Source organism: Hipposideros armiger, unplaced genomic scaffold (assembly GCF_001890085.2).
Source record: "Hipposideros armiger isolate ML-2016 unplaced genomic scaffold, ASM189008v1 scaffold_164, whole genome shotgun sequence".
Taxonomy (NCBI): domain Eukaryota; kingdom Metazoa; phylum Chordata; class Mammalia; order Chiroptera; family Hipposideridae; genus Hipposideros; species Hipposideros armiger.
Genome location: NW_017731514.1, coordinates 2,290,940 through 2,312,342, shown reverse-complemented (window position 1 = coordinate 2,312,342; position 21,403 = coordinate 2,290,940). Strand labels below are relative to the sequence as shown.

At 55.7% G+C, this 21,403-nt stretch overlaps 1 protein-coding gene across 2 annotated transcripts in view; it reads right to left on the bottom strand.

The window, feature by feature from the left end:
• Nucleotides 1-21,403, bottom strand: part of TBC1D22A (TBC1 domain family member 22A) — a 285,991-nt gene that overhangs the window by 24,175 nt on the left and 240,413 nt on the right. For both annotated transcript variants that reach the window (XM_019651702.1, XM_019651703.1), the window contains one exon: nucleotides 17,072-17,167. In XM_019651702.1, the coding sequence (XP_019507247.1) occupies nucleotides 17,072-17,167 (96 nt within the window). The remainder of the gene's footprint in view (nucleotides 1-17,071; nucleotides 17,168-21,403) is intronic.

Genomic DNA, 21,403 nt, shown 5'->3' with positions numbered 1-21,403 from the left:
CCCACCCCCACCAGCCCCGCCTGAGCACAGACACGCACGTCCCCGAAGGTGCGACAGGTATGGCGTCCCAGCACAGCGATTCTCTCAAGGGAAGTCGGCCTCTGGACAGGTGAGGAACCCTGAGACCTCTGGGAAAGGTGGGCACGAAGGATCTGGGCCCCCCAGGGCTACACACACACCCTGAGCGACATGGATGGGGCCCCCCAGCCTGGGGCACTTCAGGACTCACACCTGAGTAAACTCCTGCCCGGAGACGTGCGCCCGGAAAGGGTGTGGGAGGTGTGGCCACACGCGGTAGCCACCAAGGCTCATGCCAACGGCTGCCCCAGACATGGCCCAGCAGCTCCATGGGGAGCGCGGAGCTGGGGTTCCAGCCTTGGGAGGCCTCAGAGTCCCGGTGCCTAACTGGTCACTGCACGAGCCCATGGTGACTCAAGCGTGCACACACACGAGGTCAATTTCTGGCAAAAGCGAGGTGTGAAACTCCCAGGCCTAAGGTCCCAAAGCCAGGCTGGGCCACCAGCTGGGATGGCCATGGACTGACGACCTGGCCACAGAGGGCAGCAGGAAGCACAGGACTGTCCCGATTCCTGGAGGGCTGCCCAAGGAGGTTCCTGCTGACGCGGACGAGGGGGACAAGACCGGCAGCCACCCCGAAGGGCCGTCCGGGGGCCGCAGACACACGGTGCCCGCAGCTTCCCCAGGAAAACGTGCTGACACCACAGCCGGCTGAGGGGAGCCACTGTCTGACGCGTGAGCACACAGGGGTGGCCCGGGATCCTCAGCCGGGACCACAGCGCACACAGAAGCAGGGGGCTGGGACGTGACCCCGACATGCTCCACCTCTGTGACTGCGGACTCGGATGGCGGGCTCACGCGTGAGATCTCTGGGGTTCCCAAGCCTCTGAATGACAGGAAAGTAGCGATCCTATTAGGGGACAGTGACGTTGATGATGGTACTCCACGGAGCACCTGTGCTCCCCGCATTAGTGGCAACCCTGAGAGGGGGTGCTGGTACCCGTGCTACAGGAAGAGACACTGAGCCAGAGAGAAACCAGTCTGGTCTGGGCTGTGAAGCTTGCTGAGGGCTGGGGGTGCTTGGCAGGAGAGGTCCCTGCTGTGGGGCACAGAGCATGAGGCTTGGGGTGGAGACACCCCAGCTCCCCCAGAAGTCAGATGGAGGCCTGGGGAAGGCCGCTCCAGGGGAGAAGGAAAGATGGGATGTGATGGGGGTCCTCAGCTCCCTCATAAGGGGCAGCAAGCGTCCCATGTGTGCTGGGAGGGGTGACACGGTGACGATGGGCTCAGCAGCGATGTCTGCAGCACCCCACCATCCTGCTGGCTGGACCCTGCCACCTCCATCCCCACCCCCAGCTGAGAGTCAGACACACTAAATAAGAGAAGAGCAAATATTTTTTTCTTTGCATGAGGAATTAAAAGATCAATGCAACTTCTTGTGAGTTTTATCTCAAAAAACAAACACCCCAACATTGAATTAAGAAGTCCTATCATGTTTGCCCTGAAAATCCTCAAACTAATTTAACAAAAATGAATGTTCTGTACAGATCAAGGGCCTTCTGGGTTGAAGGTGGACCGCAGGGCGGCCCAGAGAACCCCTCAAGCACTTCCATCCGTCCCTTTTACCTGCTTGATTGTGTTTCCTGTGTCAGCACGAGGGCTGGGGTCTTGGTGAGGACCCTGAGGCCGGGTTTGTTGACTTCGTGCTGGACCCCTGCAGGGGCACTAAGAGCTGATCCGCGGTGACACCAGACTGGCTGGGGTGCTCTGATGGGAAAGCCAGGTCTGGGGGGCTCTGGAGGGAGGGGGGGCCCATTTGTTGTCACCTTGTCTGGACCACAGCTGCCCCCAATGCCGAGGGCCCAAGGTGTGCTGGACGCCAGCACCAACTCCCAGAGCGCCCACTCACGGCCTGTCTGAGCTCCTCGCTAGTCCTGGTGTGGGGGGGGTGACTAAGTGGTCCCACAGGGACACACGCAGTGGGGGGGCCACAGGTTCCACCTCAGGACTCCTGAGTGGCCCTGGGTCTTTGTGCTGTTGTCCATGGCTCCGGGTATGAAGTGGCGTGTTACAGCCTCAGCACCACACCCCCCACCCCCAAAGTCTCCTGCCGCTGAACCGAGTCGACACAGGAAGGACTCGGGACAGGACCGTGGGGCCCTGGGGCGGGGCTGTGGCTTCCGTCAGGCTGAAGCGGGCAGCTGGGCAGTGGGAGGCTGCAGGACGCGAGGAGTGCCAACCCTGCTGGACCCCACTAGCATCGTGCTTTACGGCTGTTCATTTTGCTGAGCCTCATTTTCGCCTGGAAGTGGGGATCCGAGACCCTCAGGCCACTCACAGCTTCCTCTCCCACTGCCCAGGCCCGGGCTCTGCCAACACCCACCGGCCGCCAGCGCGCTTCCCCAGCCGGCTCCAGGCCCATCGATTCAGGCTTAGATGGTGCTGACACTCAGCGCACGCTCAGTGACCTCATACTGAAGGGGCACTGGTCGGGGCTCTGCTTTGTGGGGCGCCCCTCTCCAGCACAGCGTCCTGCAGGCTTGGGGTGCTCGGAAGCACAGGACACGGTTAAATGTGCACAGGACACAGGGGTGGGCGGACATACCAGGGGGCTTTAGGGGTTCTTTCCACAAAGAAGGTCAGGAGCTCATAATCTAATCCAGCCAAGTGCGGGTTCTTATGGAGGACACGGCGCTCCCGGCTGTCCGTTCCCATTTGATCTCTTCTTTATCCCAGGTTTACCTAGGACATCTCAGCCTTCCCAGCCGGGTTAAGACTGTAAGCCTATTAGGGTGACTCCATCCCTCCCAGGCTCACCACCTGGCAACACCCTCGGGTCTCATTCTGAATTACACCCACCACACGAGGACGAGATCTAGGGAGGGGGGCGCACGAGGAGGGGGGTGTGAGGAGGGGGGGTGTCTAGGGAACAGGGTGTCTGAGGAGGGCTGGGCCCATCAGTCTCCTGGAAGCCCGAGGGGCTGTGTACCCCCATTTACAGCCAGGCATGCTTTCCTCAAACCCTTGGCCAAATGCATTTTACGCGGAGGGTCGGTTAATTTTATTTCCAGACTAGATTCATTTGGGTGTCCACGAAAGGCTGCAAAACGGAACGTGTGACAGCTGACAGGGAGACGTTTTAATAAGGGCCCAAGATGTAATTACATTTCTTCGGGGACTGAACAGACGAGCTTCCCGAAGTTTATCTGCCTTAGATATCAAACACCATTAATGAGATAATGAGGGCCTTTCAATTAATGATCTGAATGGTGGCTGTAATTTTTTTCTTTAGTGGCAAGACTAATTCACGGGCAGACGTGAGCAAGGGGGAGACGCTGGCCGAACCCCAGATCTCAGCTGCCCTCCGCTTCACCTGCAGGCAGGTTTGTCCTGAGGGAGGGGCTCGGCCCAGGAGCCTGGGGAAGAACTGAGCTGTGCCTGGGATCGCTCTAGGCCGAGGGGAGGGAGTCGGGGTTAAAGTGTCCCTTCCAGTAGGCAAGAGACATTCCTCTTCTGTGAAAGGAAAGGAGGAAGGCGAGAACAGAAGCTGGGGGAAGGGGGGTGGGGGGAGGCTAAAGGCACAGGCTCTTCACTTGACCTGACAAGCCAGGAAGCACTTCTGAGCCCAGATGGTGCCCAGGGTGCAGTGCCACGCAGCCGGCCTGAAGCTGCAGCCGACCGCTGACCTATCAGGGGCGTGATTCATGCGCGGCTGACACGAGCGTGGTGCAGGCGCAGAGGACATACTGCGGCTGTGCCTGCCTCCCTCACTGCCCTTGAGTTTCCTGCCAGCAGCCAGGAGATGAAGGAGTGTGCCCTAAAACGCCACCCTGCAGAACCAGGGGCTGCCACTTGGATTTACAGCTGGAATCACCTGGACTTTCAGAAGCATCCAGTAGTGGAAATCGCACCCTGGACGGCAGGTGGCCCTTGCGAGGCAGCCGCCCAGACCCTCTCAGCGGGCGGGCTCACACCCTGCACTGTCCTTGTCCCAAGCACATTCACAGGCTCCCTGCTATGCAACTAGCATATTAAAATACAGCCGTGCTCCGCATCAAATATATTTTTTCTCATAAAAACATGGAAGGATTTTTATAATTTTGCTTTGAAATTATTTAGCTGCAAGTTAATCTGCTTACCTTAAAAGTGGCTATGATTTCTACATCCTTGTGCATGGATCTTATGCAAACTGACAAATTCTACCCCGCAATTTATTCTCAAACATCATCAAATTTATATGAACACGGAGTTGAACAGTTAATGAAGTGGACAGGAAGTTCCTTTTCATAGACACCACCTGAACATCTGCAATTTCCCTTTTTGGAGCCCTTTCTTTTTCAAGTCTCAGTGAGCACACACAGCCGCCTGAGGCCATGGTGGCCGTCCCTTCCCGTCCCACACTCACACCAACACTGGGCCTGTGTGAGGCCGAAATCTCCACGTGAACTCAATGTCCACCCAGGGAGTCAAGGCCTTGGTTCAAACTGACACACATCATTTGATTCCCATTCCCTTCAAATGTGTGATTTGCATAAAGCCCTGTCCCCAGACACTGAGTATCCTGAATTTCTGCACGCTACAGGAACCCGGGGTCCACCTACCGAGGATGGTCCCCTGCAGGGATCCGAGGTTACAGCAACACGCTAAACGCACACACGCCTCCCGGGCACTCGGGTTAGCAGAGCCAGAGGGAGCCGAGTGGGCACGTCCCCGGTGGCTCCCACACGTGGCAGAGCCTCCGAGTCACCTGGATGGGGGCTTCTGGGGCTGAGGGCCGGGGACCTGTGTTTTCAAAAGCTCCCGGTTTGTTTGAATCCCTGCAATGATGGAACAGATGGAAATAGAACAGACAGAACACAGAAAAGGTCAGAAATGAAGGGTCATCCTGAACCTCCTTCTAATAAGCATTCTAGAAAGAAACACGGCAGGAGCTGGTAATTTAGGAAAACTCTCAGAGATGAAAACCTGGAGTTTTCCAGACTGAACGGCCCACTGGCCGCTTGCTCCTCAGGGCAATGGGGACACAGTCAAGCTCCCTGATAGGGGAGCAGCAGACGGAGGACCTAAGGGGCTGGAGTTGGATGGCCCCACATGGCTCAGTGGCAGTGAGGAAAAGTGCAGCAGCCCATTCAAAGGCCCGAGGGAGAGCGGGTCTCCAACAGGACACGCGTCCTCAACACGCCACACCTCGCCTCCCCGCCAAAGAAGGGGACAGGCACCAGGATGCGGAAGCAGGTGGCAGGACCGCAGCCCAGCTCAGGGGGAAGGACCCGGGCGGCGGCGGTCCAAGGGGCCGCTATGTGCGGACACCTGCTGCCACGTCTGGTAAGCCGGTGGTTGTTAGGGGTGAGTTAGGGAGCGGTTCGCAGAGAGCTGAGAGTGCTGGTAACACTGAGGCCGCCAGAGGTGTGCAAGGCGGGGTTAATGTCACACACATGAGGCTGCAAACCTAGCCACGTCAGTCAGCTGACCAGACCCCGGGAGCCTGGGGTGGGGACAGCGGAGGACGAGAGCAAAAGTTCACCTTCCCTTTCTGAGGCAGAAAGGCATTATTTAAGGGAAAAACCAAGGGACAGCTATTTACAATAGAAAGTCAGATAAATACGAAAAACAAAAACCAAAGACAACAAGTTAAAAGGAGAAAGTGGTTGCTTCTTGAAGTGGGAGGAAGGTGGGGAGAGAAAGAATACCTTTTTTAGTAGTCTTTTAAAACTTTTTGTTTTTTAAAAAATATATATGTACATGGATAGCTTTAATAATTTTTTTTTAATTTTTATAAGTATGGGCTTGGGCAAGAATACTCGGGGACAGTCCCAACCCCAACGCTCTCCTCATCCAGCTCCCAATCCTCTCTGCTAAGCGACTTCCTATTAATTTACGGAAATACCACATTAGAAAGAGAAGCTGGATCGATAAGACACAATCCTCAGGCTCCGAGGGCCTCTACTCGATGAGGGTCACACAACTGAAAAGTGACGGCTCTCTTATCTTGGCTTTTTCTGACATTATGTTAGATCTCTGACCACACGGGTCTCAGGAAGCACACACACTGAAACCCGTCAATGACAGGGGACCGGAAAGAAAGTCTGAGAGCCCCTTCCCAAGAGGTGACAGCACTCACTGCCGTCTAATCTCAAAAGGAAGAGAGAGAAAAGAATAACGCTTACCCCGGACACCCGGGGGCAGCTGTGGGCACATCCAGCTCTGCTCCGCGGGCAGGCGGGCTGGCATGGCACAGGCTGGCGCTGAAGGGTGTGAATTGTCACCACTCAGGTGACAGCCCGTTTCTTTGCCTATCACTTGCATTACCAGGCATGACCTGGTGAAGCGCTAGGTGTTTCCACGGCACTGGAGCCCACGGTGCCTAAGAGTTCTGAACACAGAGGGGCCCACGGGCTGGCACTGGCCCGCTCTCCGGGAGGCTGAGGTGACTGATAGTGGCCTGGGCACAGACCTGTGGCCACCAGGCCCAGTAGGGCCACACAAGCTCGGGTTCCAGCTGCTCATCCACTGGAGACCGAAACCCATCACCGAGAGGTGACTTAATAAAAATATAGGTATACCTGAGGACAGTCATGGGACAAAATCGATTTTCTGCAGCCTTGTGCAGACTTTCATTTCTTTTCTTCAAAAACCACCTGGTGAGCTCAGTTCTCGAAGGGAAATGATGACAGCAAATGGACCACTGCAGGCGGGCAGGGGACATGGAGGCCTGTGCAGGGCAGACGGAACCGGAACCACCAACGGGACAGAGCAGCAGCTCCTCCCACTCACCACAAAGCTCACGGCACCCCGAACGGGCACCCCGCAGGGAAGGGGCCAGGAACTAGGGGTACTGGATGCATGGTTGGGGATGAGGCGGGCAGGCAGGCGGGCGAGGGGCGTCCAGGCCGGTGCAGCTCAGGGGGACAGACAATAAAGAACACATGCCCCAAAGAGAACGAATGCTGCACCCCACACGGCCACGCAGACCCCACAACACCCCACACAGCCACACAGACCCCACACAACCCCACACAGCCACGCAGACCCCACAACACACCACACAGCCACACAAAATCCACACTAACATGTAGCAATCCACAGGAGCGCAACAATCTACTTAAAGATTAGTTTCCAATTGACCCAATTTTGTCTTTAAAATGTCTTGAAATGATAGAGACAATTGATCTTTACTTTGGCATTTCGTGACATTTGCTGCTTCAGATGAACACAGGACGAGACACAAACCCGTAAGAACCATGAGCCAAGAGAAGGCCGCTCAGTGTTACAGTCAGTCCGTCTTGTCCAAGAAAGGAAGCCACGCCCGGGGCCATTTCTGTGACCCAGTGGGCAGGACGATGCCCGTGGACACATTAGCTGCACCGAGGACATGCGCACCTGTGACCCAGAACAGCAAAGCGCCTGCCTGCGAGGAGGCTGGCCCTCCGGGTGCGGGCAGCAGGGCGGTTACACCCTGTGCCCAAGACTCACCGGGCAGCAGGCACCTGCTGCTTCATTTCCTCCACACCCCAGGCAGGGGCCGGACGGAGGGCTGTGGCCCACGCTCCAGGGATCAGCTGGGGTGGCCCAAGGAAAGCAAAGATGCTCCCCGTCCTCCCGGGGTCCTGGAGCAGCTGAGACCTCGGGGTCATCAACACCCTGCTCTCTGAGGGGGGAAACCCTGGAGGTGGCGGGTCCCCCACGGTGGGAGCGAGTGCTGTCTTCTCTCCGCCCCTTCCATGTAATCCTGAAGCTGGCTCGGCTCTTCAGAGGCCGGAGTCCAGGCAGACAGAGGCCTTCCAAGGAGCATTTGCTTGAAGGCGTCTCCACAGGCTCGGCTGTGGCGCTGTCACCCTTCCTCCTGTCTTTATAAATCAGAGATGCCGAGGTTCCTTTAATATCCTTGCTGTTTCTTTACCAAAGATCCCTGAAGGCGGCAGCGAGGCACATTTGGGGGGCCTGCTGCGATCAGGGCTGGGGCTGTGGGGGGGGCAGGGTCCTCCCACCCCGACACACACAGAAGGCTGTGAGCCCAGGGATCGGGTGGCCAGCCAGGAGGGGGCTCGAAGGCCACGCACTGGATCCGGCCCGTCTGCACACGGATCCCACGCGGTTACTCAGAATGAGCTCACCCAGCCCCTCCTCACAGATGGGGAAACGGACGACACGGAGGAAAGCAGCTTGGTCCAATTAACAAAATGCAGGCGTGAGAGTGACCTCTGAGCTGGACCACGCAGATCGAGAAACCTCCACGGGGCAACTTGGCCAAAGGGAAGCAACTGTCTCAGTCTCAACAGCCCTGTGCACCTCTCTGAGCCAGTGTGTATGCATGTGTGTGTGTGTGCATGTGCGCATGTGTGTGCATGTGTGCATGTGCATGTGCGTGCATGTGTGTGCGCATGCGCGCGTGTGCAGTTGAGTCCACTCCCCTCCCTTTCTATGCAGTCCCCGAGCCCTGTCACCTCCCCATCTGCAGCCTCCATTCCTTCAGTCAAGAACCTATTCCGTCTCCACTGACTAACACACGCCTGTGGCGGCTGACGGTCCTCAACAAGCAGGACTTGCTTCTCGCCTCTGATGACCACTCAGTGTGTGTGTGTGTGTGTGTGTGTGTCTTCATGTGCACACATGTGTGAGCCTACTGGGACCCCCAGCACAGGGAGCACGTGCACGTGCAAGCATACGGGGACCCCCAGCACAGGGAGACGCCCACTGCGGCATCCACAGCAAGGTCAGCACTCGCGAGCCCAGCGTCACTGAGCGCCAGCTCCAAGCCAGGCAGCTGCCATGGGCTCTCACCTCCTTCAACTGGGAATCACCCAAGTGAAAAAGCCATGTTTTCCACATGCCGAGAAGATGTGTAAAATGTAAACATCATTCCAACAAGAACATAAAAATGTCCATCATCTTACCACTAAAATGAAATAATGCTAACATGGTGGTCCGTTTCTGTTCTGTCTCTTTTCCATGCATGTAACACAGGGAAAATGGGGTCACGTTTGTATGTATATACACGTGTAATGTGTGTATGTAGATGTGATGTGTGTGATACGTGCATGCGGAGATGAATTTTATCGCGTGCACATGTACAGGTTGTCTCAGATGCATGTGGAATGTGTTCATTTTATACACATGCACATATGGGGTGATGTGAGCATGTTCTATGCATGCACGTGTGTAGATGTTTTAGATGCATGTACACATGTGTGTTTGTGTGTATGTCGTGTCGATACGTGTATTTCAGAGCATGCTTTTCCCCACACAGATGTGTACTGGAAGCGTTACCACGCATCTGTAGCCGTAATGAGCAGATATGACCTCTGGTCGTTAGAAAGTGCTCCATCCAGCGGCGCCAACCCTCTGGGGGCTGCTCTCCTCACGCTGGACGGACACTCAGGCTGCGGACAACTGGTTTTCCCATAGTCACAAACGAGAGGGACCACGCCCGATCAAAGACAAGGCTCTGGACGTGACTCACTAGCTCTCCAGGAAGCTTACGTAGGACCACAGCCTGCAGGGATGAGGGGAGGCCTGCTTTACGCCACCTCCATCGATTTTAAGGAAGTGCCTTTTTACGAGCACTGCTAACTTGAGAGGTAGCGTCTGTTTGGATTTTCAGTTCTGTACGACGGACGATGGATTTACATTGACTAAACCCTTGCATGAGTTCTTCTGAGGACTGTTTAGATCGCCGCCATCCGTTTTCCACAACAACATTTTCTTTTCAACAGTCATTTGTGTGACTTCTTTGTATGTTAAAGATTTAAGATGTGCTTTGATCCTGTTTGTGAGGGAGAATTTTTTTTCTGTTTTTCACCTGCTTTTTGAGTTTATGATGTTTCAGACATACGTTCACAGCATCAGAGCTGTGCTTCAAATGTGTCGTTTTCTCAGGTTCAGCACCTGGGGCTCTGGCCATTTTAAACCAACGTCTCGGTGTGGGTGTTCCCATCACGGAAGTACTCGAAGCCTTTTGTGAAGCCTCAAATGAGTGGGAGGGCGAGCCTGTGGTTGGGATGGTCAGGAGACGCTTGCTTTCAGGCCTGTTCCATTCAGAGTTAAGTCTCACACAAGCGGGAACCCACACGCCCACATCTGTCTGCCTGCTTTGGTTCGCTCGCGTGGGTTCATGCAAAGGGTTTCCGACCCAACCCTCACCTGCTCAGCTTTTCTCCTCCGTCCCACGGGGGGTGCCTGGCTGTTTCCACCTGGGGTCATCCCCGAGCAGGAACCAGCAGATGCCTCATGGCAAACACTAGTTCAAGTGCTAGCTTACTCCACAACGGGCCCAGCATTTAAAAATCTATTTTAAAGTCCCGGTGTGTGTGTGGGGTGTGTGGTGTGTGGCATCACGTGACCTAGGGCCACGGGTTTATTGCTGGGGAGATCCGTCAGTCATGAACAGGGAGAGACACCACTGCAGACGACTTTCCAGGGACCTGGACGCGGAGCTGGCCCTTGGCTGGCACCTGGACCTTGGCTCTTGGGATGCTCCCTAAGTGACAAAGCTGAACCTCCGTGCCAGCCCACCTAGATGGCTCGTACGAACGAAGGGATTCACAGGGACCACCGGCTTTCCTTCCAGGATCTGGAACTTTGTGGGCAGAGGGTGCCTCTGTGACCTGCCCCCAATAAAATCCTTGGGCTCAGGGTGTGTTCCGGGCTTCCCAGGGCAGACACATGGCACTGCATGTGCTGCTGGAGGGAGCATGCTCTGTGTGGCCCCCAGGGGGAGGCCTGAGGAACCCGGGCCCGGATTCCCCACACCCCTGGGTGCCTGCCCCTCACCCTCCCTGACAAGTCTCAGCCACAAGCAAGACTGCACGCTGAGGCCCGTGAGCCCTTCTAATGAAGCCCTGCATGGTGGGACCCCGACACAAACAGACTTATAAATAATAAACCAATTCAGAATTCCTGGTGTAAAAAAATATTTGTCTGGAGCATTTTTATTTAAATTTGCTGGTACTTTATTAAGGACATCTGTATTTATACTGCAAGTGAAATTAGATTCCAATTCCACTTTTATGGGTGCCATCTTTCATATTAATAAATACTCCCCTACTCAACCTGTTCACATCCGGGCCTCCCAGGTCAGGCACTGCGCCAGGGGCTGAGGGACCTGCTGAGCACAGTGGCCTCCCAGCCTCACCTCTCCATGTGGAGAATGGCAGAGAGACAGACACACACACATGGAGAGTAACCATAGTTATTAAGTCACTAACGATTGATTGAGATAGTCCCATAGGAAGTAAGAACGTAAGCGTCTAGCTCCGTACAGCAGAGGGCCGAGTTCTCCGCTTCTCTCTGTAGTTGCCAAGGTTACACAGCAAAATGTTTTTGAAAGGAGCCACTGGTAAGACATTTTCTGGCCTTAAAACTATATTTAAAAGTAAGACTTTTGACCATGTTGGAATTTCTCCCAAAATGATGGGTCCATTCAGGTTTATTTTTCTAACCTCATCTTGAGGCAATTTTGGCATTTTACATTCTACCCAAATCTATAGATTTCTCCTCGCCAATATGGAGGACTGTTGCTCTCACGCGTTTATCTTGGTTCTGCTTACTACAGGTTAGACGGTTTAATTGACGTTTTTAAAGGTCCCTCTGAGATGTACTTACTTAACTCAGTTTTCTGATCCATTCATTTATTTTTACTCATTAATTCCTTTATTGTCTTTATCATAAGTTGACTTTATTTTTCCATATCTAAGTTCTTCATTTAAAGGATGAGTATAAGTGTGAGAGTGTGTGTGTGTGTGTGTGTGTGTGTGTGCGAGCGCGCGCGTGCATATTTTTTTCTTTTTTTAAAATTTTTTTATTGGGGAACAGTGTGTTTTTCCAAGACCCATCAGCTCCAAGTCAACTAGTTGTCTTCAATCTATTGGGTCATCGGGAAAGTCATGATGCATTTTTGCATTGAAATCTATAGAACACTACGTCATGACTTTCCCAATGATCCAATACTTGTGGAGGGCACAGCTCAGTGGCCCATGTGGGGATTGAACCGGCAACCTTGGCGTTATGAGCACAACGCTCTAACCAACTGAGCTAACCGGACACCCCAGTTTATATTTTAATGTTAAATAATAAAAGCATTTTGGCTGTGAATTGGTTGGCAGGCCCAGCACTGGCCACGTACATTTTAAAACACCATTCTGTATTTACAGGGTCACTATCATCTTGACCCACGTTACTCTGAAGAGGGCTCTTTATTGCCAAATGCTTGATTCTTCAGTTTCAACTTTATCGTTATCTAGTTTTAAAGGACTGTGCTCAGCAAATATATTAGTCCAGTTTTGGAATAATATGGAGCCCGCGTTACTCCAGTTTTTTAGATTTTGACAATTTTTATGGCCTGTGACAGATGGCTAATTTTGTAAATGTCCCACAAATGCTTCGACAAAAGATGCAGCCTCTATTTGTACAGTTTAAACCCCCAGACCTCTCAAGCCACCCCTGTTTTTTGTGATTCAGATTCACAATAACTGTATTTTTATCCTGATTAATATGCTGGAAGTCTCCTACAATTGCTTCATCCAATTTTGTTCTGTCTGTTTTGTAAAGTTTAATTTAAAACTTAAATTCAAGTTTAATGTGCTGACGGAAGAGTGCATAAATCGAGACTTTCCGACGTGAGACGGGAGCATCGTGTCTACGTTCCCAGAAGCCTCTGCCCCGATGATTCTAACTGCGGAGGCGCTGCTTGGAGCCCGAGGGCTGTGGCCACAGGATGACGTCGCCGCTCCCAAAAGCCTGACAGCACAGCCATCCTGTCACCGCCCTGCCCATGGCCCCCCTTGCAGCGGCACGTATTAGGGCTCCTTACATTCCAGGTGTCAGTCTCCCCCCTGCTCTCCTCTGAATCTGCTCCCTCCACCCCTCCCTTCAGCCCCCTCCGCCCCTCCCGCAGGGCTCTGGCCTCACTGTCACCGCCTCCCAGAAGTCACCTTCCTCCTACTGTACCCATGCCATCACCCATGCCATCCTGGGCTCTCCACCCTGGGAAGGAGGCCTCCGGGCTCTGCTCCTTCTCGGTTCACCTCCCTTCCAACCCCCCCCCAGCCCTCTCAGCACCAACGTTACTGAATGACCCGCACCGCAGAGCAGGCCTCACCTCATCTGCTCAGTGACCTGGATACCACCCCTGCCCGCTCCCGGCTCTCTCGCACCCTGTGCCCCTCACCTGATTTATCACTCCCATCCCCTTGCCACAGGCCTGCTGGCCCAGGTCCCATGCTGAGTGTGACCCACCCCTCACTCATCTGTCCCTCCCTGGCTGGTGCAGCCCCTCGTGGGGGGAACCGAGTCTCCTGACAGACGGCACAGGGCCTGGCCCAGAGGGAGGGCGAGGGGTGCGCGGGACCAGCACCGATGACAGCAGAACAGACTGAGGCCCTCCCACCGGGATGGCACTCACCCGGTCCTGCCTGGTCCCACTGAGCAGCCACCAGCAAGCCACAGGAGACCAAGGGGACAGCGCCTGAGCCACCAAGCACCATGCGGGTGGGAGCGCTCACCAGGACGCGGGCACAGGGCCAGGCACCCCCTCTGTGGGCAGATGGGCTTCCCTGCACTCACCGGCCTCTGGCCTCCGGGGCTGGCTGCACCACACAGGCACCCACGCACGGGGCGAGGGCCCGTCCCTCCTAAGGAGGCTGGTCGTTCGTCAACTGCAGATATTTACAGATGGCTAAGCTCCTGACATCAGAGAAGGTCCCCAATGTCACTGGGAGTTCCACGCTGCCTTCACCATAATGACTGTCTCTACCCTGAAGAAGAACACTGCATGCTGCCACCTCCTGTGTGTCTAAGGGACTTGCCCTCTTCAAAATCAGAAACAGCAGTGCCAACTCCTACCCGGCGAGACCCTCCGATTTCACAGCGCATCGCTGCGTCCCCATGGCTTCTGGGTCATGGCTCAGGAGGCCGGAGGGCAGGGACCATCCCGCCGGGGTGCTGCCCTCACCAGGATGAGGTGACAAGGGCGCTGTCGTCGAGGACCAGAGGGGCGGGGGCTGCGAAGGGGGCTGCCGTTGGACCCCCGCATGCTGGGACGCCAAATGAAGAGCTTAGACTTTGGGGATAAAACAGACATAATGGTTTTCAGGGTGGCTTATTTTCACCTACTTTGTAACGCTTTACTTATAAATTGACCAAAAATCCCAGTAATGCCGTCACCTGGAGCGTGACAACATGGCCCGTGGGTGAGGGGGGGCATGCCGCGAGGACGCGCACACGCCTCACAGACGCTCTGTGCTCTGGGGGCCGCGAAGGGTTCTGGCTGCCGGAGAGGCTGGGGCCGGCCCCTCAAAGGCTGGTTTGGCCACCACGTGTGCCTGGGCGGGCGGAGGGGCCTCCTGCTCACTGCAGAGGTCCCTCCCCTTCTGCGCCCGAGTGCTCTTCTTATAACCCTCAGAGGTGGAGCGTGCCACCAGGGGGCACAAGGCTGCGCACAGGGGCTCCTGCCACCCTGGACACCCCACAAATCTGGTTAGAAAAGGCCCATGAAGGGCAGTATCCAGGCTGTGGGCGCTGAGGCTCGGGCCTCAATGGCCAGCAGAGGTGGGGACGGGGGACCCCCAGGGTGGGACAGAACTGGGAACCAGAGTCAGAGGTGGGGGGGCGGCGATCACTGGCCGGGGGTCGGCGACTCCTCAGGGGAAAGCACGAAGCTCCGGGCACCAGCGCTCAGGACGGGCGCGAGCGGCCACGGCAGAAGGTGCCCCTCCACGCAGTGGGCCCAGCAGGCCCTCACAGACGCTTACAGAACTGGACGCAAGCAGACCATCGGCCTGGGCGAGCCTCAGACACCAAGACCCACAGGAAAGAGCAGGAAAGGGGCGGCACCCCAACTTCCTGCCTGGGCGCATCCTTCGGGACCGAGCAAAGCCACCGCCCTCCCTGTGCGGCGACGCTGGGCCATGTTAACACCAAGAGAGTCTCCGCCTCCCTCCTGGAAAGGCTCGCTCCTCTGAAAATGACTCTCTCCCTGTGGAAATGACGGGGAGCGACACCTTATTTCCCAGGGGCGGACTGCAGCGCCACGAGGACTGAGGGCTTTTAAAGCCTCTCCCCCCAAGTGCTCTGCTGCTGGAGACGCGGCTTGGGGCCCGTCACTCAGGCTGTCTTCGTGGAGGCGGAGCCAGTTTCCTAAAATGTCACGATGCAAACGCAAGTCCCCCGCGCTCCCCAGGGTGCCAGAGGTTCTGAATTCCTATTTTCTCTTATTTCTTTTCCCATTTAGTTTAATCCTCCGCAACGCACTGCGGAGTTCATACACACGCTCTCCGTCTAGCCCCCACGACGTCAGCGCTCAGGTGTGCTCTGCGCTCGGGCGAAGCGGTGTCCGCCCCCCAGCCCTGGCGCTCCGCGGGCCCTCGGAGCTCTCGCCACCCGCCCCCTGGGCTGTGCCTGTGCCCTGGCCTCCGTCAGCCTCAAGGCAAGTGAGCGGGGCTGAGAAGGCGGCAAAACGCTTTAACCAGCTGCCCGAGTCGCACTCTCCAATCACAGCAGAGCGATATCCCCAGTCAAACAGCAAACATGTGGTTTGTCTTAAAAAATGTGATGAAGTACCGAGGGTGACAGAGTGGGCTCATCATCGCACGTCCAAGGTTGCGGACATGCTGCCACGGGGGGTCACACCTGCCACGCTGCAGGGTCCTGGGCAGCCCCATCACAGGGGCTCTGTGTGAGGGGCGGGAAGATGGGTGGTCCAAACGGGGCCGGGACCAGGAGGGGCCAGTACCGACCTCCCAGCCGGGCACGTCCCCAGACCCAGCTTGGGGACCCTTGTGCACGGGCTGCTCTCTCCTGTCCTCCAGCCCCGGGGGTCGCGGCCCTGCTGTGGCCCCTCTGCTGTCCCCCATGGCCAGTGTGTATCTGGTCTGTTGTGAGCCACCTTGTGGGAAAGGGACCCTGTAGCACTGTCCCTAATTGGGGAGCAGGTGGAAGATGGGGGACAGATGACCAAGCCCCTGCACAAGCCGGCCGGGCAGGCTGGGTGTCTTCTCCCTACTTTACAAACCGTGATGGGGGCTTGAGGAGGCAGGGACGACGGCCGCCCGGGACCGGGAGGTGGCTCCGATGCTGCCGCAGGGTCCAGCCGAGCCCCGCGCTGACAGGAAGGGCCAGCTGGAGGGAAGCGACGCCCTCACCTTCCCCAGCCACCCAGGACGCCACTGGGCAGTGAGGCAGGACTCGGGCCCTCAGCAGGCGGAGCAGGGTCCTCAGAGTCGGACACACAGGGGCTGAGGCACAACAAGGCCAGGCCAGTGGCCCAGAGCCGCCGCCCGTGACCAAGGACCCTGGCCTCCCAGCCTGAGTGTCACCTGAAAGTTGGGGACTCGAGGAGGTGAAGTGGCGGAGAGTGACCCCCAGCCATTCGGTGGCAGAGCGGTCCCGGTCCCCACTATTGGTGCTCGCGTCACTACACCACAGGCACCCCAATCCTCGGGGCATGGGCAAGGCACTGGGGGGCAGGACGGCCTCCCCAGCACCTCGGGTACGGGGGGGTATCACCCCATGAAGGGGCCACACCCCACTGGGTCTCGGGCCACCACGCACAGGCACACGAGGGTGGGGACGGGGCTGGGGACTCGCCCACACGGAACCCCTCGGTCAGGCCCAGAGCCTCTGACGCACGGGTGCGAGTGTGGCTTTCCCAGTACGTCACAGGAAACAGCAGTGCACGGAGGCCAAGCAACACAGCCTGCGTCACCAAGCACCAGGCACCAGTTCCAGAAGCTACCCTAGTGCCTCACAGCCCAGCTGCTGTCACCAAGCTCCTGGGAGCCTCCCGGCCACACGGCTGGGGACACAGGCTGGCTCCGGGTGCTGTTGCAAAGGGGCCTGTGAAACAGCCACCTGGGTGGCGCCTGGCGCCGGCAGAGCCCACGCCCCACAGGACTGCGGTGGCCAAGCGGTGGCCTCAGCGTGACAGTTTTCAAACAGCAGGAGGTCGGTGAGCCCCGAGCCTCAAAGCTCTTGCCAGTAACCCCGTGAGCTGGGCTGTGGGAAGCAGCTCTCCACACAGAAAACCAAACTCGGGGTCTTTTGAAAAGTGTTCACTTACTTGAAAATCTCTTTCTTCTAGGATTTCTTTCCTCCATCTGACAAGAAATGCAGCGCAGACGTACAGATGGAAATGGGAAAAGCCCTCAGGCTCGGACTGCAAGGAAGAAGACGAGAGGTGTTAGTGTGTGGGGGGCCGGGGCTCGTCTGGCTCAGAGGGCTGGAGCCGGGGCGCTGGCTCCCCTCTACTTAGTGCCGCAGTTTTGACATTCTCGCCTCATCAAAACAAACACGTTTTTCTCTTTAAGTCCCAGCCGCCTGGGAAATAAGACGTGAACAGCAGACCAGGTTTTAGGCAAGTTCAACAGCTGTCCACTTTCTTCTCCCGCACAGATGACAGCCAACAGTGATAAAAGGCAGATCCAGGGGCACTGGCTCCACAGCCATGGGTCGGGGAAACCGTGTCACACGGGGACACCGCCCACAGGGGCCGAGTCCCCTGCCCCTCAAGTCCTCCCGCGTGCCCCTCCTCCATCCCAGATGCCCCCTTGGGGCTCCACACCTAGCTGGCTTCAGAGCCCCTCCGTGCTGCCCCTCAGGTCAGGCACACACCTGTGAACTCGGACCTGCCGCCTTCACGACTGCCACCTGTGTATGACACGGTGCCGCCACTGCTAATAGTTTACCAGTGAATAAATAAAACAGCGCATAAGGTGCTGTGAGAAAACACCGCAAGGAAGCAGGACAGGAAATTGCCGGGCGTCTGGGGGGACGTGGCTTGCAATGTACGCGGTGGTCAGTCTCCTAAGGTTCCATTTAAACAAAGACCCAAAGAGGGAGCCATGTAGATATGTGGGGGAAACGCAAGGCCCCTGAGGTTCGAGACGGCCCGGCACGTTCCAGACACAGCGAGATCTGCGTGGCTGCAGAGACTGGGGCCGGAAGCGGAGCTGGAGGTGAAGGCCCAGGTGCCCGGGGCCTCCCTGGTGGCTGGGCCTGTTCTGGGGCCCACAGGCAGCTCTGGGCAAAGGACAGGCGTGCTCCCGAAGGGTGCCTCTGGCTGGCACGCTGACAACACATGTGGATGGGGTGGGGTGGGAACAGGCAGACCCGGGGGGTCGGCGAGGGGACCATGGAAATTGTGAAACCGAGGTGTCACTGCTCAGGCCAGGGGGAGCCGGGCAGCGGTGAGAAGGGTCCCAAGTCTAGACAGGTTCGGAAGGTGAGCCAGCAAGCTGCTCTGAGGACAGGAGACACCGGAACGAGGCAGGGGCAGCTGACATTAACACTAACGGCTTCGGAAGCGACAGCCGGAAGGGTGGGGCCGCCATTTCCTCAGGGGAGGAAAGGTTTGAGGGAAGTCTGCAGGAGGCAGTGTTTTGGTGGGAAGGTGGTGACAGTCTGCTCTGTGGCCATGACAAGCTGAAGACACCTGTGAGGCATCCAAGTGGAGATGCCGGGTAGGCAGTGGACAGGTGAGTCTAAGACTGCGGGACAGTGGCCCGTGATCCAGGCCAGGGGGACGCATTGAGGGTGAAGGGCCTAAAATGGGCAGCCGGGGGGCCGGGAGGGGACGCAGGGATATGAGACGCGGCAGAAGGGTCAAGTGCAGGTGAGCAGGGAGTGGCCCTGGGTTGGCTACACGGAGGTCACTGCAGGCAGGAGAGCTGACGAGTGTGTCAGAGAGGAGGACAAGCAGAGGAACTAGAGACGGAGTGTGTTCCTGCGTCTGATGTCACTGCGCCGGCTGAAGCTGTCACTTATACGCTCAGATCTCCTGACAGGGGGGTGGCAGCCATGTCTTCTGCTTCCTGACTTACCAGGGGCCCTGCTTTGCTTACTCCTCTCCAGATAATGACGCTTGTTTTGCTCGGGGCCTTTCCTGTAGATGCAACTAGCAGGTTGGAACAGTTCCTTCTATTCCTGATTTACTGAAGCTCTTACCATGGACGGCTGAAGAGTTTCATCACATGCTTTCCCTGCATCAGTGGAGGCGACAAGGTTGTTTTCCTTTAATTGCAAATGTGGTGAGTTACATAAGTATGATAGTTTCTTTAATGTCGGACCTGCCTTGCATTCCGGGATAAGCTCAATTTGGTCACAAGGTATTACATGTTTAAATGGCCAGGTCCTGCGTGCCAGTCTTTCATTTAGGGTTTCTGCGTTCACAGTGGTACCACCGGCCTTCGATGGCTTAAGCAGAAAGGTGTGTTTGCCTCTCGCCTCCTCGTTTCCATTCTCAGAGTCTGTACAAAACTGGGTGTCTTCCTTGAAGGTTTGCTGGACATCCCGTGTAACGGGTGGGGCCTGACGTTGTCTTCGTGGAAAGATTTGTATTTCTGATTCAATTTCTATTGACACTTCTTCCAATTTTTAGAAACTTACTCCAAATTCGTTCATAAGATTCCGTTTTCCTTGACTCCCTGTTGCATCTGTAATAATGTCCTAGCTGAGAGTCTTAATTCCACTTTCATGTGCTTCCCCCGTTTCCACTACTGATTATGCTTGAAGCGTGTTCACTTCACCAGCCTTTTCAAAGGACTAACTTTTGATTTGGTTTTCGATCTGCTGAGCTTCTGCATTTCATCCGTTGCTGCTGCTGTCTTTACTATGTCCGTCTTCTGCTGACTTTCTCTTTCTGCTGTGGATCTATTCTAACACACACAAATGTGACGTGGCTTTGACTTATTCTGAAATCAGTTCTTTTTCTAAGGTAAGATGGACGATTGGCTCATTAATATCTGGCTTTTCTTCATCTCTGATGCTAACATGCATTTGAGGCTATAAATTTGCTTCGCTAAGTCCCGTTTTAGCTGCGTTCCACGGTTTTAATGAATAGTTTCTTTATTCTGCTTTATGAGTCCCTTCGATCAAGTCTTACTTACAGTATGTTTTTTAAATCTATAAACATCCGTGGTTCATTTTTGTTTTGTTTTGTCTAGCTTTTTTGCTTATCGATTTGTAACTTAATTGTGTTGTAAGAGAACGTGACGTATGGGGCGCTGACCTTTTTGCGGGTCTAGATCTGCCTTTTGGATGAAGACACCATCAGCTCTCCCAAAGGCCCCTGAGGCAGCGCCGTGGGAGACCAGGAGCATAGCCCTGGAGCCACTGTGGCTGGGACAAGGGCCTCTCCGTGCCTCAGTTTCCTCCTCTGTAAAATGTCAGGAAGATTCAATACATGAACCATGGAAAGGCCTGAGGATAATGCCGGAGCACAGTGAACAACATGGAACAAACTGCAGCCCGTTGTAGTGGGCTCACTGCGGTGTGACCTGCTTTGTAGACGTGATCGTGTCCTTCTGTCACTCCAAACGCTCCTTTAGCGTCTGCCCCGTGTGAAACCAGCAGGTCCGGGTAACTAACACCTGTGCGGCTCTGTTCCTGCAGCCTGTTCTCCGCTGGTTCTCGGTCCTGGCGGCTGCTTCCTCGGACTTCAGCCACTGTCCCCACCGGGGGTTTAGGTGCCTTGGAACGTTTATCTGTTGGAATTCTTGGAGGCTTGTATCACAAATGGTTTTCTTTGGGGGAAAAACTGCATTTGTTTCTGACAAAGCCCACGGGCACTCTTTCTTCACGCTACATGTCCAGCTTGGTACTTTTCAGGACTCACGAGTCACCGGAACTGGAGCTCCACGCCCACGTGAAGGCTGGACAGTGGTGGGAAGCCCTGAGGGCTTTTCCCTTTCCCTTCCCTTTAACCTCCATGGCCAAGGCCAGGGAAGGCGAGCCCGAGCACCTGTGTGGTCTGAAGGGTCTCCAGGCACATGAAAACCAGGCTGTGGGCCCTGGACACAGACGGGCAGATGCTCCCGGGGAAATCGCAGCTTTGATGTGGCTCCTCGACCTCTGCCGATTAACATTTTCCCGTGTTTTCTGGTCTATGACAGTCTCTCTTCCTTTGCAATTATGTATTTTTTTAAACTACACTGGCATCCTTTGGTCCACTGTGACAGGAGGGGCCTCCTGGACACCAGGTCCCCCACTCTGCCCTATTATTTGTCTTTAAATCAACTTATTTCTTTAAAACCTTAAATGGATTACTCCTGTAGCTTTGTATAACAGATCTGATGTGCTAGATACAGTTTTGCTAATACCCATTCAAATATACATAGCCATTAAAATTTAAAATGTGTGTCATGTTGGAACTAAAACCAACTAACAATTCCCGCTTAGGGAAACGGCAGCAAGGCCTCTGGAGCAGGGTCCCCCGACTTCTCATTCTGCCCGCCAGCCCCCTCCAGCCGGTCCTCGCATGGTAACCAGGACACTCTTTGTCACTAAGTGGACTCCCGTCATGTCACAGAGCTATTTCCAAATGGCATCACCTTTAGGACCACGTCAAACTCCTGAATGTGACCCGCAATCCCGACACCCTGGCCCGCCCCGCCCC